This window comes from Prionailurus bengalensis, chromosome A2 (assembly GCF_016509475.1).
Source record: "Prionailurus bengalensis isolate Pbe53 chromosome A2, Fcat_Pben_1.1_paternal_pri, whole genome shotgun sequence".
Taxonomy (NCBI): Eukaryota; Metazoa; Chordata; class Mammalia; order Carnivora; family Felidae; genus Prionailurus; species Prionailurus bengalensis.
In genome coordinates, this window is record NC_057348.1 from 71,355,249 (window position 1) to 71,371,137 (window position 15,889).

The following is a 15,889-nucleotide window of genomic DNA, read 5'->3' on the forward strand; positions in this document are numbered from 1 at the left end:
GACTGAGTAGGAATTGGCTATGACAATTGTGGTTCATCCATTTCTGGAGCCAGGCAGGATGGAGAGAGTCCTGCACCATCCTCGTCTTGGGCACGGTGCTAATGTTGCTTTCTCTTGGGATAGCTGAGCAGTTGGGCCCATGACGGCATTAGGGACATGTTAATTTTTGAGTCAAAAGCACCGTTACAGACAAGGTATTACGATAGTTCCAAATGGCAGGATGGAAACGGACATAGCACTTTCAGGTCATAGAACACTTTTATATACATTATCTCATTTTGCTTAGGATCCCTGAAATGGCCTGTGGGTGGGTGCGGCAGGTTTTATCCCCGAGAAAATGGATGTTCAGAGAAATGGCTGATCCCGGGGGACGTCCTCAGGGCTCTTTGCCACACGTGGCATTGGTACGCCACGAAGCAGAAATGGCTCACCTTCCTGATTCTGTAGGTGAGGAAATTGGGGCTCAGAAGTCTCAAGAGGGAGGGCTCCAGAGGTCTTCACTGGTAAGTTGCTGCAGTGGAGCTAAAACTTAGAGCCATTAGGATGGACGTCTCTGCAGTATATTGCACAGGGGCACAGAGATGAGGGTACATGCACTTTTCTGTCCAAGCATTTGGATTGGTTAAATGAGTGCTGAAGAAGGCAGATGTAGGCATATTTGTGTGCATTCCAGCCCAGCGTTTGGAAAGGCGTCCAGCAGTTTTGTCACTTCTCTGTGGGTGGCACCAGGAGGCAGTGGGAAACAGAGGTGCCTTAGAGCCCGACCTTCTGGGTTCAGAGCCTCACTCTTGCGCTTTCTCGTCCACATGGGCACCGAGACCGTGGGCCTGTGCTTAGCCTCTCTGAGCACGAATCTCCTGATCTGGGAAGAGAAAATAATACCACGTGTTTCCTGGGATTGTTGTGGGAATTGAACAAGGTCAATCAAATTCTCAGAAATGGGCTGGGCACGCAGTAAGTGCTCGACAGATGAACTTGCTTCCTTCCCTTGAGTGTCTGGTGTAGAGCATATCAGACATCTCTGTTCCATCAGGTTCCGCAGGGTATCCTGGGAGAACATGGCAGGAGCAGCACTGGGACCCTTTCTTTACTCAGAGGTTGTCATGGAAAAGGGAGTTAGGCTTACAAAGACGAGTTCTGTGCCATCACATAATTATTCACTTCAGGGTGCAGAAAATGGCATGATGATTTTTAAAAAGTTATATTTTCTTCGAATTTCAAATCTCCCTGGAGGCAGAAGGCCTGGGAGAGACATTTTGTTAGAATTCAGATTAATAAATGGAGCTTGCCAAATAATCTTGCCAAATAATGTCTGAGAGGGGAGATCCTGGCTGACCATGTCCTCGGCCACTGAAGCCTGGGGTGTTATCCCCAAGCTCCTGGCCGAGGAGAGGAAGGAGGGCTGCTGATGCCCCGGGAGGGGCTGGTCTGTCCCTCCAGCAGTGACCGGCCCCTTTACTGGGAGTCTGGGGCCTGTGGGACTGGGAACGTCCGGGGTCTGATGCCTGCTGATGCCTCACATCTCCCCCCCCTCCCCCCACGCCTCTCCATCTTCCGGGGCGAGTGACTGTCTCTAGTAGGGTGGCTGTGACAGATGCTGTGGGAATTCGGAGTTTGGGATAATGAGCTGTCATATGTCATTTCACTTAAACACAATAATACAAATATTTTGATCAAACATTTTCTCCAGCTGTTGAGCGAAAGCAATAAAAGCAGCAGGGAGTGCCAGTGAATTCTCTGTTTCCGAAACGCTTTACCCTCTAAAAGCTGTTGCCTATTAACTCTTTCTGCCTCTGTGTCTTCCCGCTCCTTTCCCAGCTCCTCTGATCTCCCACAGCGTGTCCGGGACCGTAAATAAAAAGACCGAACTCAGGGCTGTGAAAGGGATGAAATTGACCACAGCTTTTATTAAGCGTCCCTTCTGCTGGGCTCAGAGAAGCCCCCGCTGCTGCCCCTTGGTAAAACCCGCTGGGCCTCTGGCCCCTGCAGACAGCACCCAGCGCCCCCACCTGCCTCTGCCCCACTCCCGGGTGCAGTCCCCTGTCTCTGGGCTCACGTCCGGCTTTTAGACAGCTGTCTCTGGGGGGCACCTGGTGCTTGGCTAGAATCTGGTTTGACGGTGGATTTCTACTGTAGATTTCTGTTTCATTCTGTTTGCTCTCCCTGGCTCTGATCTGGCTCCTCAAATCCCCGCCTCCTTTCTCTGCAGGCTGAGAGCATCTCAGGGGGGAAAGGAGGTACAGTTGTGGGTCAGGGGTCCAGAGGGACCCAGGAGCACAGGCTCCTGGCTGATTTCAGCAATTCCTTTTGCCAGTGGGAAGGAAGCAAGGAGCATCACTATTCTGAAGGCATCCTTCAAGCCAAAACTCCTGAAAGCAAGGGCCTAGTCCCTACCTTAAAAACAAACAAACAAACAAACTATGATCTCAATTTTATTTTATTTTTAACTTTAGTTTACTTATTTTGAGAGAGTGAGCATGGGAGGGGCAGAGAAAAATTCCAAACCCCTGATACGGGGCTCGAACTCACCAACCGTGAGATCATGACCTGAGCTGAAAGATCGCTTAACTGACTGAGCCACCCAGGCACCCCATATGGCCTCAATTTTAGAAGAGGCGCCTCTGACTCAGCCATGCCGCCAGGTCTGACATTTCTCAAGTGAGCCAGGGATGGGAACATTCAGGTCCTTGACCCAACAGCTCAAAGTCAGCCCCTTCCCTCCCTTTCTGGGGAATGAATGGGGCTAACCTGCTTCCTGTTCTGGCCTGGTGACAGGTGCCATCCCCTCCACTTAGCACTCAGTCAGGTGCCTCCCATCTGTAAACAAAGTGAAAACACCCACAGGCAGCTCTTCCCTGGATGTCCTTTAGCCACTGTCTGGTCTCTTACCCTCTCTTCTCTCTCAGGGGCCACGTTTCTGAGGGTGTGGGAGGGCGTCTCTATCTCTTCTGCTCTCTCAACCTCCCTCACTTCTGCGGCAACCCCCCTGCGCCCCAGGCAGCCTGGCCTCTGTGCATTTTGCTTGAATCTGCTTCCTCCCTTGGGCTCTTCCAAACCACTCACTGCTGGTTTTCCTGGGTCTCTGATATTTCCTCCTCACACAGCCCTGCTTTGTCCTCCTCTGTTCGTCTCTAACGATTGGCCTTCCCCCAGGTGTCCTCCTGTCCTTCTATACCCTCTCCTGGCCAGTTTCACTCCCTCTGATGGTATCGGCTGCCCCGTGGGTGCACCTCCGGTCTCCAGGCTGGACTTGGCTCCGGAATTCCAGACGTGGACCCACCTCAATCCAGGCATCTAGCTGGAGCCTGGATGCCTTGGTTTCCTCAAACCCCACCCGTCCCAGATGGAACCGTTCTCCACCTGCCTCTCTTTGGGGCCCCTACCTGCCTTTCCTCTTGGCCCCCCCTCACCCCCAGTGCCATGGAAGAGAGACCTTAGGAATCTGCCATCCGTCCGCCCTTGTCCCTCACGCCTGTGCCCCGTCATCCTTCTTATCTATCCATCCTCTGACCACTCATCCCCACCCCCACTGAGCCTGTCAATCTCTTACTCCTCACCGAATTCATCCCGCTGCAACCCAGTCTCCCTTACCACCTAGCCAGTACTTCCCAAGTGCCCGTCGGTCAGTTCCGTCTCTCCAGGGACACAGGCACGGTCTCATTTTCTTCCACGCGGCTCTGGGGCTCTGGGTTCTCAAAGTGGGTCCCCTGACCAGCAGCATCAGCACCACCTGGGAACTTGTTAGAACTGCAAGCCCGCCCTGCCCCCCGCCCCCCTACCGAATCTGCAGCTCTGAGGGTGGGCCCAGTAACTGGCATTTTAACAAAACAGCCACGTGTTTGGAGCCACACTGAAGTTGGAAGACCCTGCTGTGAAACAACCCCCAAGATCCTTATAGGTCCCCAAGCTCAGCCTGCTGCTCTGTGTCCCCTGTTCTGCAGGTCCCCTCCCCAGGCTCCCACTCACCTTTTTTTTTTTTTTTTTAACTTTTTATTTATTTTTGAGAGAGAGAGAGAGAGAGAGAGAGAGAGAGAGAGAAAGAACACAAGTCGAGGGAGGGGGGTGGGCAGAGAGAGGGAGAGAGAATCCCAAGCAGGTTCCACATTGCCAGGGCAGAGCCCGATGTGGGACTCGAACTCAAGAAGCTACGAAATCCTGACTGAGCCGAAACCAAGAGTTGATGCTTAACTGACTGAGCTACCCAGGGGCCCCGACCCACTCACCTCTGTAACAAGGCTTTTCTTGAAGGAGAAAAGGCTTCTCTGACCCTTTTCCTTCCTCTCCACCCTGCTACCCACTGCTCACCTAAGTGCCATCTTTTCTCCAGGACTTTGAGCTGGGATCCTTGTGACACGTGGGTCCCTGTGCTCCTCTTGGGCGGAAGGCCTGTCAGGCTCTTCCTGTCCACAGGGCCCACACAGCCCCTGGGAAACAGCGGTGCCAGGAATCGATTTTTACTGGTTCGCCTTCTACCAGCCGGTTCTGGAGTCCTGAGGTGGTGTGTGACTGAAGCAGTCCAGAACACTTCCTCGTTCTCATTATCCTATCTAAAATTTGGGGATTCAGAGTAGTTGAAGAAGTGAGAAAAAAATTGTGCCTCGGCGACGAAGCAGTTATGTGAAGGGTGTATACGTGAAATGGGAACATGGTGAAAAACTATTGTGACTTGCTCCTAAAACTTCCTTTCAAACCCAGATGCCTCTTGGGCTGTCTGTTCTCGTTTTCCGCTTTACTTCTTCATTCCTTTCCGTTTTCCTCAATAGGATGAGATGGAAGTAAAGTTTTGGAGGTGTTCTCCTGTAGAAAAGAAGGGCATTATGTTTGGCTCTTGGTCCCGAGTTTATTTGAGAATGTGGCCCTTCCATGATTTTTTCTTTCTTTCGTCTTCTTTTTCTTTTTCTTTTTCTTTTTCTTTTTCCTTTTTTTAACTCCATTGAGGACCTCTGGCTTTGGATAGGAAAACACGCAGGCTTTATTTAGGGGGCACAGAGATGTGTCGTAAAGCTCTAATCCATGAGCAATCCCTTACTCTTAAGATTCTGTGTTATTGTGTTTCTTTTTTCTCTTGTAGATTTATTACATTAGCGCTTAATTACTCTTCATGACAGTATTAAATTTCATGAGTGATTTATAGTTTTAATAGAGACTTGTATGATTTATTGCAGTTGGCATTTGAGGTTTACCAACTTCTTAAAAGCCATGAGTACCAGAATTGCTTAATCTGACCCTGTCCGGCACAACCACAACATGGGCGAAACCCCAGATTCAAGTGTAATAAGATGATGCCTGCACCGTCCAGACCATTTTCGTTTGATGTTACAGTTTCCTGTTGTGATATGTGTATATGTGTGGGGCGGTCGTGGGGTGGGGGCCGGGGGTATATGTGTGTTCTTGAAGAAGAAAGAGAGTGGAGTCCTTCTGTTTTTTAAATATGCGCCCCAAATGACTTCCTGTGCTCTTGCTCCGGGTGGGTGGGAGGGTGTGACGTGAGGCCCTGAGGTACACTGGCGTGGGGGAAGCTGGTGACAGGCGTGGGGCTCTGTCTCCATCTGCAAAGGGGTTCTGAGGCCAGGCTGAGGCATCTGGCTGGAGCAGTGGGGGCGCGCCTGCTGTCCCACAGGTGGCTTCAGGTTTCAAGGGGCCACTGACCCTCTCCGCTGTGGGGTCCCTCACAGCTGCCAGAGAGGCAATGGCTCTAATCTGCTCATGATCCTTCCCGCAGGCCTTACAGTGTGCCCCAGGTGTGTGCTGGGAGGGCCCAGAGCTGGGATCTTCGAACACACTCCTGTCCTGGTCCCTGTCCCGAACTTTCTGTCTGTCTGTGCACCCACTTGTTGCCCGGGAACGCGTGTCTTTCCCAGGCACAGCACTGCAGCTGTTGGTAAAATGAATATTGTTTCAATGGGATGTTACTTCATTGTTTTAAACCTGGGGTAGCTGCTCACTTTGGTGTTTTTCCAGATGATTTTATTGACTTGAAGTTCTAGAAAAAGGGTGTGCCCTCCCCGCTCTGCCTTCTCCCAAGCAGCCCTGTGGATAATCCTCTAGGGCCCTCAGCCTCCGGGCAGATAATCTCTTTGGGGTTATCTGTTAATTACCAGTGAATGTGTGAAGTATTTGTGAAAGGGCTTTTGAAGTGAGTTCCACGCGCTGCTGCCCGGGCTTGAGCACCAGGCCCCCCGTTTCCTGGGCGGAGGGTTTCCCGGCCCAGCTCGGTCCCCCTCAAGTGCTGGTATTCTCTCGCTAAATTGTTTGCCTTTCTAATGAAGTGAACTGTTTGTTTGACTCTGCCGTGGAAGGTATTTAACCGGGACTAAAGTAAACGTTGGAGACATTCAAATAAGCCATGCATATCTGCTTTGTGAAGGGAAGGAAAACAGTCTGGCCTCGCTCCCCTCCGGGAAGAGTCGTTAAGGAACTGTTGAAATGATAAACGGAGCCCAGCGAGCGGATATTGCGGGGCCGGGCTGGGGCTTTGTGCTTGCCCTGGCGGGCCTGGGAATTCCTCTGCCGAGGCCACAGGGGAGGAGAAAGCCGTTCAAGTCTTGCAGTTAGTAATTGTGATTTATTTATGTGGAGAGGGACTTCTGCTTCATTCAGTCTTGATTAAAACCAGCCAATTAGCCCTCAGGATGGCTGGCGGATGGTGGGGCGACTCTGTTAGCAGTAGGGGAGGCTGGCTAGCCAGAGAGGGTCTCAGTGGGGACAGCCTGCATCCTCCAGGGCCAGACATGTTGTGGACCTGCAGCCTGCTGAGCTGGGTCCCTGAGGTCTGGGAGAAGTGTCTGACGCGCTGGGGTGACCGGACCAGAGGTTGTGTGGCCGAAATAAGGGCCCCCCAGGAGGAAGGCCCGCGCCATTCCCGCCTCAGGCCTGGGTGGAAGTGGGCTCCTAGGGATAACTGCGTGGATGGATGAGGAGGCCTTTGAGCTGCTGAGGCGGCAGGATACCTGTGAGGGGAATTATTGCTGTACTCAAGGTGAGCTAGGTGATTTGTGGGGCCTACTGCCAAAAGAAAAATGGCGGGCCCTTGCTCAAAAATTGTTAAGAATTTCAAAATGGCAGTGGCGGAACATTAAAGCAAGCGTGGGCCCCCTGAGTGGGGGCCTGGCTCACGCTTGTAGCTCAAGGAAGGGTTCTCTGTACCTGAGGCCAAGCTTTTGCCAGTTCCTACCTGAATGCCCTTAACCTCCTGTCTTCTCTCACCTCTGTTCTCTCATTTGTGAAATTCACAGAGCAAACACCTACTTCACCGAGTAGTTGTGTAATACAATTTTGCAACTGTGTGAAAAGTGGGGCATGTGGGTGGCCCAGTGGGTTAGGCGTTTCACTCTTGTTTTCGGCGTAGGTCATGATCTCAGGGTTTGTGAGTTCAAGCCCTGCATCGGGCTCTGCGCCGACAGTGGGGAACCTGCTTGGGATTCTCTCTCTCTCTCTCTCTCTCTCTCTCTCTCTCTCCCTCCCTCTGTCTCTGCCCCTCCCCTGTTCCTTCTCTTCCCCTTCCCCCCCCCCCCCCACCGCCCCTCAAAATAAATAAACTTAAAAAAGACTTTAAAACTATGTGAAAAGTGTTTAGGGTAATCCTTAGCACACAGTAAGTGCTCAGTGAATGATAGCTATTTGAATGTTCTGTGGTTGTTTTTTTTTTTTTTTTTTTTTTTTCTTTTCTTTTCTCTCCCCTAATGGTTGAGCTGACAACCTTGTGTGGCTAATCTGGAATTCAAGGGACAAAGCTGGGTCTTTGCTACAGAGCTCACTGAGAAAGGCATGGAGAACCCTTCATGTGGCTTGTGACCAGTGAAGGCTTGAGTGTAGGGGGAAACTTGGGCTGAACAATCAGATGAGGTCTGAAGTTGAAAGTATCTGTGTAAAGGTGTTGACTCTCCATGTTTATTTGGATGTTGGTATTGAAGAAGAAGCACTTAGGATCAACACTAATGCCTTAAATGTGAGTACTTTAGGAGTTATGAACCACCTTCCCCTATGTCACTTGGCCCCTTGGACAACATTGTGGAGCAAATAGGGCTGGGTCTTACTGGCTTTTTTATGTGGGTAAAAAAAAAATATGATTATAGTCATTATTGTCATTTGTTTCTATGTAAATCTATAAAATATGGTTTAAAGTGGGAAGCATTTTTAGCTGTGTGGACAGAGGGAGAGCAGCCATTTATTGTGGGGAGGGTGTACCTTGTAGGTACTGCCCTATAAAGGCCGCCACATGCATTCATTATTCAGTGTGCTAAATGTTTGGCCTTCTGATTTTGGACAAGGGGAAACTGAGTGGGAAGCATGGCTTTTCTAAAATCTCCTACGGGATGGGTGATAAATTTTGTGCAACTACACATTAGCTCCAAGATGACCAGTAGGTTACCATCAACTTGGTCTATTTCGTGGAATCAGTTTTTAAACCCATGCTTTGGGGGCACCTGGGTGGCTCAGTCAGTTAAGCATTTGACTTCAGCCCGGGTCATGATCTCACGGTTCATGAAAAAAAAAATTTTTTTTTAAATAAACCCATGGTTTGTTTTAAACACATCGAGATTCTCAAATTATTGTTCTTGGGGTCTTTATTAATACTTACAAACAGCAAAGGGTGAGAAGCAGCCTTGCTGTCTGGAAATGTGTCTAGACTCCTCTCTGGCAAGTGGAAACTCTCTGAGAAAAGTGTAGGATACAGTCATCTTTGGAAGGGTGTGTCCACCATTACCAGGGGTGATGCATGTCTATGTATTGAGGCCATAGTCCCTGGGGTTTTGGGGTATGCAGGTATACCAGGTGTTGATAGTGACTCCAGAAGTAGATCATGTTCTCTGCCCTCAGAGGGGAAGAAGAAATGGACATCATTGAATTTAGACACCTACTAAGTGTAGTTTGTAAAGGCTGGGTCCCATGCAATTGGTCTAGAAGCCAGGGTTACTTTGGAGAGAGGGAAGAGAGGACCCAGGGGGAGATCACATTGAGAGCCTGAGCCTTTTTAGACAAGGTGACAGCTGCCGCATCCTGATGGAGGGCCCAGGGAAGAACCGGCCAGTTAGATCACCTCCTGAGGCAGTGCATCTCTCCAGGATCAGTGCAGAGGTTTGAGGTACGATGTGGGCCGGTGGGCCATAGGCAGCCTTGGCAGCAGTTGGAGAAGTGACCAGGCGAGCTTGGGCCTCAGGGAGAGAGATGCAGGCAGCAATCTCAAAGCTCCTGCTCAGTGAAAGTAGTCTTAAGACCATTGGCGTCTCTGGAAAGAGGTGTCCTTGGGGTGCCTGAGTGGCTCCTTGGGTTAAGCATCCGACTCTTGGTTTCGGCCCAGATCATGATCTCACAGTTTCATGAGTTCGAGCCCTGTGTCGGGCTCTGTGCTGACAGTGCAGAGCCTGCTTGGGATTTTCTCTCTCTCCCTCCCTGTCTGCCCCTCCCTGTCTTGTGCCGTCTCTGTCTCTCTCAAAATAAACTTAAAAAAAATTTTAAATCAAGGGTCCCAGACAGTGCCCAGCTGAATAGACTAGAAGGTTTGTTGACACCCCCATTTATCTACCATTACCTCAGTCCTAAAGCAGAATGGTGGCAATTCGAATTCCTGGTGGACGTTTTTGGGCAGTTTCACTTGTCTGGACAGTAGGAAACATGGAGAAGACGAGGGAAGCGAGTGGCCTCTGTTCTCTATAGGCATGATGAGGAGTTGTACCAGAAGTTTGGGGTGCGAGGTGCCTCTTGCCTGCAGTACAGTTTAGACATCCAAGGGCATCACTGTGAGAGCAGGTACTCCTAGAGACAACAAACCGGAGATAATCTGAAATTTATTTAGCAGCCCCAAAGGAAGTAGGCTAATAATCAATAAATAGGAAGTCAGATGAGATGGTGGCCAAGGAAGGGCAGCCGACAAGAGAGGAAGTCCCACTGTGAATTTTGGCGAGTGGACCTCGGAGTTGTTCTGAATCCACATGCGGGCAGCTCTGGGGGTTTTTATCTGCACACCCAGAATGGACAGCAACGGTATACACGATGGACCTTCGAGGGCATTCCCTTCTGTCACGCCCTCAGCGTGGGGGCCGTGCACGGACAGTGGACGAGGCAGGTGAGAGGTAAGGTGAGTGACCCTGCTCGTCAGGGGCTGACAGGACACACTGCCAGATGGCCACTGTTCCAGGAGGGGTGGAGAGACAGTTCAGGCATGAGGTTATGATGACCTTAAATAGATTTTGATTTTTTTTCCTTTGAATTTCATCCTTCCTGGGTCCCTACTATCTGTGTGATGAGTTGATAAGCTCAGCTTTATTCATGGACCAGGGAAAGTCTCAGGCATTGAGCGTTTCCACACTTTGGTCACCTCCATCATTAATGATGGGGATGCCATGGCGGTCAATGCCATGTTAATAGAGCACTGTTCTTAAGCAGAAAGATGTTTCCCTCAAGTGATGCCATTTGATATATGGTAACGTGGCCAATGTCTTTGCACGCATGTGCAAAATATGTGCCTAATAGCTCATCTAGGATTGTGGAGGAAGGAGTAATATAAGAAAAATGAAGAACGTTTCAGTTCTTGCATTCCTAGGAGCCAAAAAATGTGAAGGAGATTTTTTTTTTTTTACCCTATCGGCGGTGGATTCTCCCCCTTCTCTCTCATTTCCTTGCTCTTCCCTGCAAGGGGATCACTTTGTGTGCTTTATTATTTTACAATCATGGCGAAAGAAGCACTTAAAATAAACTCTTTGCCTAAAAGCTTTGTGTGCTCCTGCTTCACGAGGCTTCATAGACAGTGAGGATTCAGAGTTTAAGGAAAGTAGAGCCTTTCAGTGTTCCCGGTGTGCAATAAATGTGCTGGAATTTCAATGGATTCCAAAGGCGTAACAATAATAGCATTAAGAGCTGGCCAGCGCCTTTGATGTTATTGACAAAAAGAGGGAGAGTGTGGGCAAAGGGGCCCCTGCCATTTTCTGTCCTGAGCTTTTAAACTTTTGACCTCCAACCTTTTGTGTCAAAGAGCTTTTTCCATATGGGTGTTAGCCCTCTCAAGTATCCCGAATTCACTGAAGCATCAACATTTTCTTGGCGGGAAAAGGACATTCGGCATCTTGGAAAAGGCCCAACGTGGGGAGGGTATTGATTTCTGAGCATCCGCCATTGTCCGCTCAGCCTGCAGCGGGGTGGGTTTAGATGGGGGCTTTGCGTGCCCACATGAAGTGACTGGCTATGTGGCAGGCAGCCCTGCAGGGCCACGATGACGTTGCCCAGGGCATGCAGGCATCCCTCAGGAGGTGGCCCTGTGCATGTTCTGAATGTAGGCAGCACCTGGAATCCTGCACAGGGAGGATTGCAAAGAGATGGCAGGTGCGTCTCTGGGTTCCCCTGCTTTTGTGGGAAGGCCTGTGCGGTGATGGAGCAATCTGCAGCCCCCACGTGGGAGACTGGCCTGGTCCACTGCTGCCATTGCGTGGCCTCAGTTTCCTTCCTTGTCTTCCCTGCCTCCTTTACCTTTCTTATAATAAATATTTATGGGGTTCCGACACCCCACCTGGCCCCGTGCCCCAGATAGCCTGGGACGGAAAGCGGACAATCCTGATCTGACAGTGTGCCTGCCAGGACAGGGACTCATTTCCTTGTCTCCTGGCATGGTGGTGGGACAGAGTAAGCGCTTGTCTTTTTTGGGAGCGGTTATCTCCCACAGCCATGCCTACAGCTCAGTCTTGAATGGTCCCATACTTGTTCGAGGGAGACCGCTTGCGTAGGGGCACAAGGGCCGTCTGAGAGCTTAGAGTCTGGTGGGAGAGGCAATGACTGAGCACGAGCAGGTGCAGACAGAACTGCACAGGTGGTTCCACCCCACCTGCATGCCGGAGAAGGGAAGAAGGAGCAAATATTCCGTATGAGGGTCCCTAGGGAAGCTTCACTAAGCAGGTGGCATTTGCATGAGTCTTGAAGACAGAGTAGGAGTTGAGCAAGAGGCCGTTTGTTCTCGAGTGAGGGGACAGTGTCAGAAACAATGGACGGCTGTGCACGGGAGCACTAGCATGGGGGAGTCTCTGGATGCAGCCAGGTTACTGGGGGCCTTGACTGCCCCTGGGAAGTTGTATTGGATCGGGAAGGTTCTCCTGGGCCACTGCAGACTTTGGGGGCAGGGAGGGACGTGGCCACTGTAGGTTTTAAGGATATAAGTCTGGAGACGTTAGGTTAGATAAGAAATGATAAAAAGCCTGAACTCTTGACAGTGTCAGTAGAGTCTCAGGGCACTGGCTTTGGAGCGAAAAAGACACTGGCTATGTCATGCTCTCCTGCGTTTGCCTGGACAAGACCCGTAACCATCTTCCTTGTCTGGAAGAATGGGCATATTCTTCATACCTGCGCTCCAGAGTCTTAGGAAGGCAGAAACGAGGTTGTGAGTCCTACTTAGTACAGCACCTGACACGTATTCAGGTATTCAGTGAATTGTACTTACACTTGCGATTGTTTTCATTATTAGTAATCACCGTTCATGCGGGAAAACTTTGGAAGACCTTTGGGGATTGGTTGATGGGAACTAGAAATGGGGTGGATAGTGGACTTTAAAGCGGGGGGGAGGGGAGAATCAATAATCTACTCTTCAACAGTTTCTTGTCTGATACTGAGCTGAATATGTGCTGCATTTATTTCTTATTGGCCGCAAAGACGCCATCCAGCCCACCCTTGAGGTCACTCCTGGTTTTCCATTGCCATCAAAATATTTCTCAAGTGGACTCAGATGGGTGGCCCTCTTGGATTAGTGGCATCGTCCTGTGCTGTGGGACACGGAAGACACAGGTAAACTCCCTGATGCTCCAAACGTCGGCCCCCCTTCTCCCAGGAGGGACTGGGTTTGTGTGCCAGAGAGCTCCTCGAGTTTCCTACTCTAGAAGCAGGATTGACACTCGAGTTGGGGCTTCATAGTGCCTGGAATTCTGCCACCTCCAGTGTGCTCTGCCAGGGAAATTGAAAGAGCACCAACGGGGTGCCTGGGTGGTTCAGTTGGTTAAGAATCTGACTCTTGATTTCAGCTCAGGTCATGATAATCATGGGTTCGTGAGTTCGAGCTCCGTATCGTTGTCTACACTGACAGTGTGGAGCCTGCTTGGGATTCTCTCTCTCCCTCTCTCTCTCTCTCTCTCTCTCTCTCTCTGACCCTCCCCCCTCCTGAGAATACATAAATAAACCTAAAAAAAAAAAGAGCATGAACTTGGATCACAAGGCCTTAGTTTTATGCAGCGTTGGGTAGGTCTTCTAATTTTCTGGGCAGATAATGGAAGTTTTCCTACTTAATTCTCGGGATTATCATGATAATAGGGAATAAAGTGAAACAAGACTGAGGGGAATAATAATAAAGCTTTGGAAATGATTCTTAGGGTTGCCAAGAGCATCCCATGAGGAAACATGTATGAGTTTTATAAAATATAAAGCAATGTATTCCTTTGCTATCACATTTCACTACCTGCTTCTGCTAATTTTGCAACAGTCAAAAAGTGGAGTTTTTGAGTAGATTGATTTTGGATAGGATACAACTTCTGGACCTTACCTTTGTTGATTAATTGTTGGCTTGCTAACTAAACCAGGCAACTTTTTGAGTCCACTGTGTCTCCAAGGCCTCTGTAGTTAGATCTGAGATACCAAACATTTTTCCTGCAAACATTTCATCCTCTGCTTTCATTTTATCGGCATTAAATCCCAGTGTATATTTTTAGAGCTATGAATTTGGCTTTTGAATTGTGCTGCACAAATAAATGGTCATTGATAGAAGACTTTGTTATTAGTAATCAATTCCCACCTTTTAATTTCCAGGCTTACTGATTGTCACTGGAAATACACTGTTAGCGTATTTCAAAGTAAATGGATTTGTCACTTTTAATGTCACTTTTAATGATTCCTTGTATGTTGTCACATGATTTCCCTCAGAGAATTCCGTTTAGGCATGATAACTGTGAACCATCTCTCATTTCTCTGTGCTGCTTTTTCTTCTGTTTATTTTTTCTCTCCTATCCTGGCAGGAAAGCGAGAAACAACAACAATGTCATGGATGCACATATATGGGATCATAGATAGGCAAGACACATTCCAGAGGGTGGATGGAAGGATTCCGTTGGTTGGCCAGTAGGTAGATGTGGTCTGTTTCCGCCATTGGGAATCTAGTGGATAAGATTTGTGGCTGAGAAATGTGCAAAGGCTTGCTGATGAAGGAAGTCAGAAGGAACCAAAAAGGAGAGAAATCAGCCATTTTATTTGTTCATTACCCAGGACACATTTGAGGTGGTAAAGGCAGAGGGCTATTTGTCATTTTCTCGTGGAAATACATGATTACGTTTGTTTGGAAGCATGGTGTGGATGGATTATGGTATGACCAGAGTGTAGTGCTGGGTAGCATGGAGGTCTAAAATATTAAGTAATATGCCTATGTGCTTGCATGGAAGAAATGATAGAAAGATTGCTATTTGAGTAGTGGGGAATGCCCGTAGAAATTGATACAAGAGGGTTCAGGAATGTTGGATAGTTGCCAAAAATAAAATTGATTGGGTTTTAGAAATAGTATAGTGTTTGTTGTTTATTAGCTTTCTATGAAACTTTGTGTATATGTTACTTAGTTTATAAGGAAACAAGTTTGCAAGTGTAAATGATTATTGCTGCTACTTGCTAGATTTATAGTCAATTTCATCCATCATCGTGCTTATCTTAAAATTTATTTAGCATAGGTTTTGCTAAAATCACTGGGTAAGTATCCCTTTTCAGAATAATTATTAGCATGGAAACTCCTACTATAAAGATGTTTTTAAGTGACACAAAGTGACATATAAGTACTTCACATATATAGTGTTGTCACTCCAAAACTACATGGATAGGAGAGAAAAATTGGCGGGCAGTTTTTCTGAAAAGTAAGAATCTCAGAAAATTACTTTATTGTGGTATTCTAGGACAGGGTCCGTCAAACAATTTTTTGTAAAAGGCCACATAGGTAACATGTGTTCTCTGTCATAACTAGTCAACTCTGCCATTGTAGTGTGAAAGCAGAAATAAGCAATTTGTAAGCAAAAGAGCATACATGTATTCTAATAAAAACTTTATTTGCAAAAGCTGGCGCACACACAGTAGTTAGCAGATCCCTCCCATAGCATATTCTTTCCAAGTTAAGGCTCTTGCCATGGTATAAAGTGACAAAATAATCTTTTTAAATTTTTTTTAAGTGCAAGACATCTCTATGGATTTCTAGATTGTATTAGAACCAACTTCTTAGAACTTGCACCACACTCCAGAAGGCCTTATAAACAAGATGATATACACTAATGACACTGGAGATGTTTCTGGTTCCATTTCACATTCATGTAAGACCAGAAAGAAGATTCCTCTTGCTCCATGGGGTGAGTCCACTGGGTGAGGTTTCAGCAGGTTCACAGCTGATCCCTGTGGGATGCCACTCTTAAGATTCCACTCATTGCAGACCCTATAGGAGGGCCATAGACTGCCTTGTTGTTCTACACATTCTTGGTCAGGTGTCTCTGGGGTGTCCCCAGGGGCTAGATCATCTCCTTTCTGGTGCCATGTTGTTCATAAGCATGTTCCTGCCCATGGGCAGGAATACAAGGATTTTTGTGTGAAGGAGCCTGGGTGTTAAAGTCCGTTCACTGGGTGATGCCTCCTTCAGGCCACTGAGCCCAAGCAAAGGTCTTTCAGGCATCTATGTGATGGTTGGAGATGCCCAAAGCAGAAGAGGGGGAGACAAGGCCCTGGTAACTCTTCACCATCTCACTGGAGGAGGAAGGGTCTCTCTCTCTCTCTCTCTCTCTCTCTGTCCTCCTTGAGACCTCTCATTTGGTAGTCACTGGGTGATTATTTTGGTTCTGGTATAGTGGATGTTGGCCACGTGGGGTTTTAATGATATTTTTGCTGATGATAGGCAATTGAG

At 48.4% G+C, this 15,889-nt stretch overlaps 1 protein-coding gene across 6 annotated transcripts in view; it reads left to right on the forward strand.

Annotated features, from left to right (window-relative positions):
- Positions 1-15,889, forward strand: part of GLI3 (GLI family zinc finger 3) — a 279,721-nt gene that overhangs the window by 133,589 nt on the left and 130,243 nt on the right. The window contains exon 1 of one of the 6 annotated variants that reach the window (XM_043588514.1): positions 6,166-6,550. The exons of the other annotated variants lie outside the window; for them this stretch is intronic. Within the exon in view, the coding sequence (XP_043444449.1) occupies positions 6,427-6,550 (124 nt within the window). The 5' untranslated portion in view covers positions 6,166-6,426. Of the gene's footprint in view, positions 1-6,165; positions 6,551-15,889 lie in introns of those variants that run through there. 6 annotated transcript variants of the gene reach the window in all.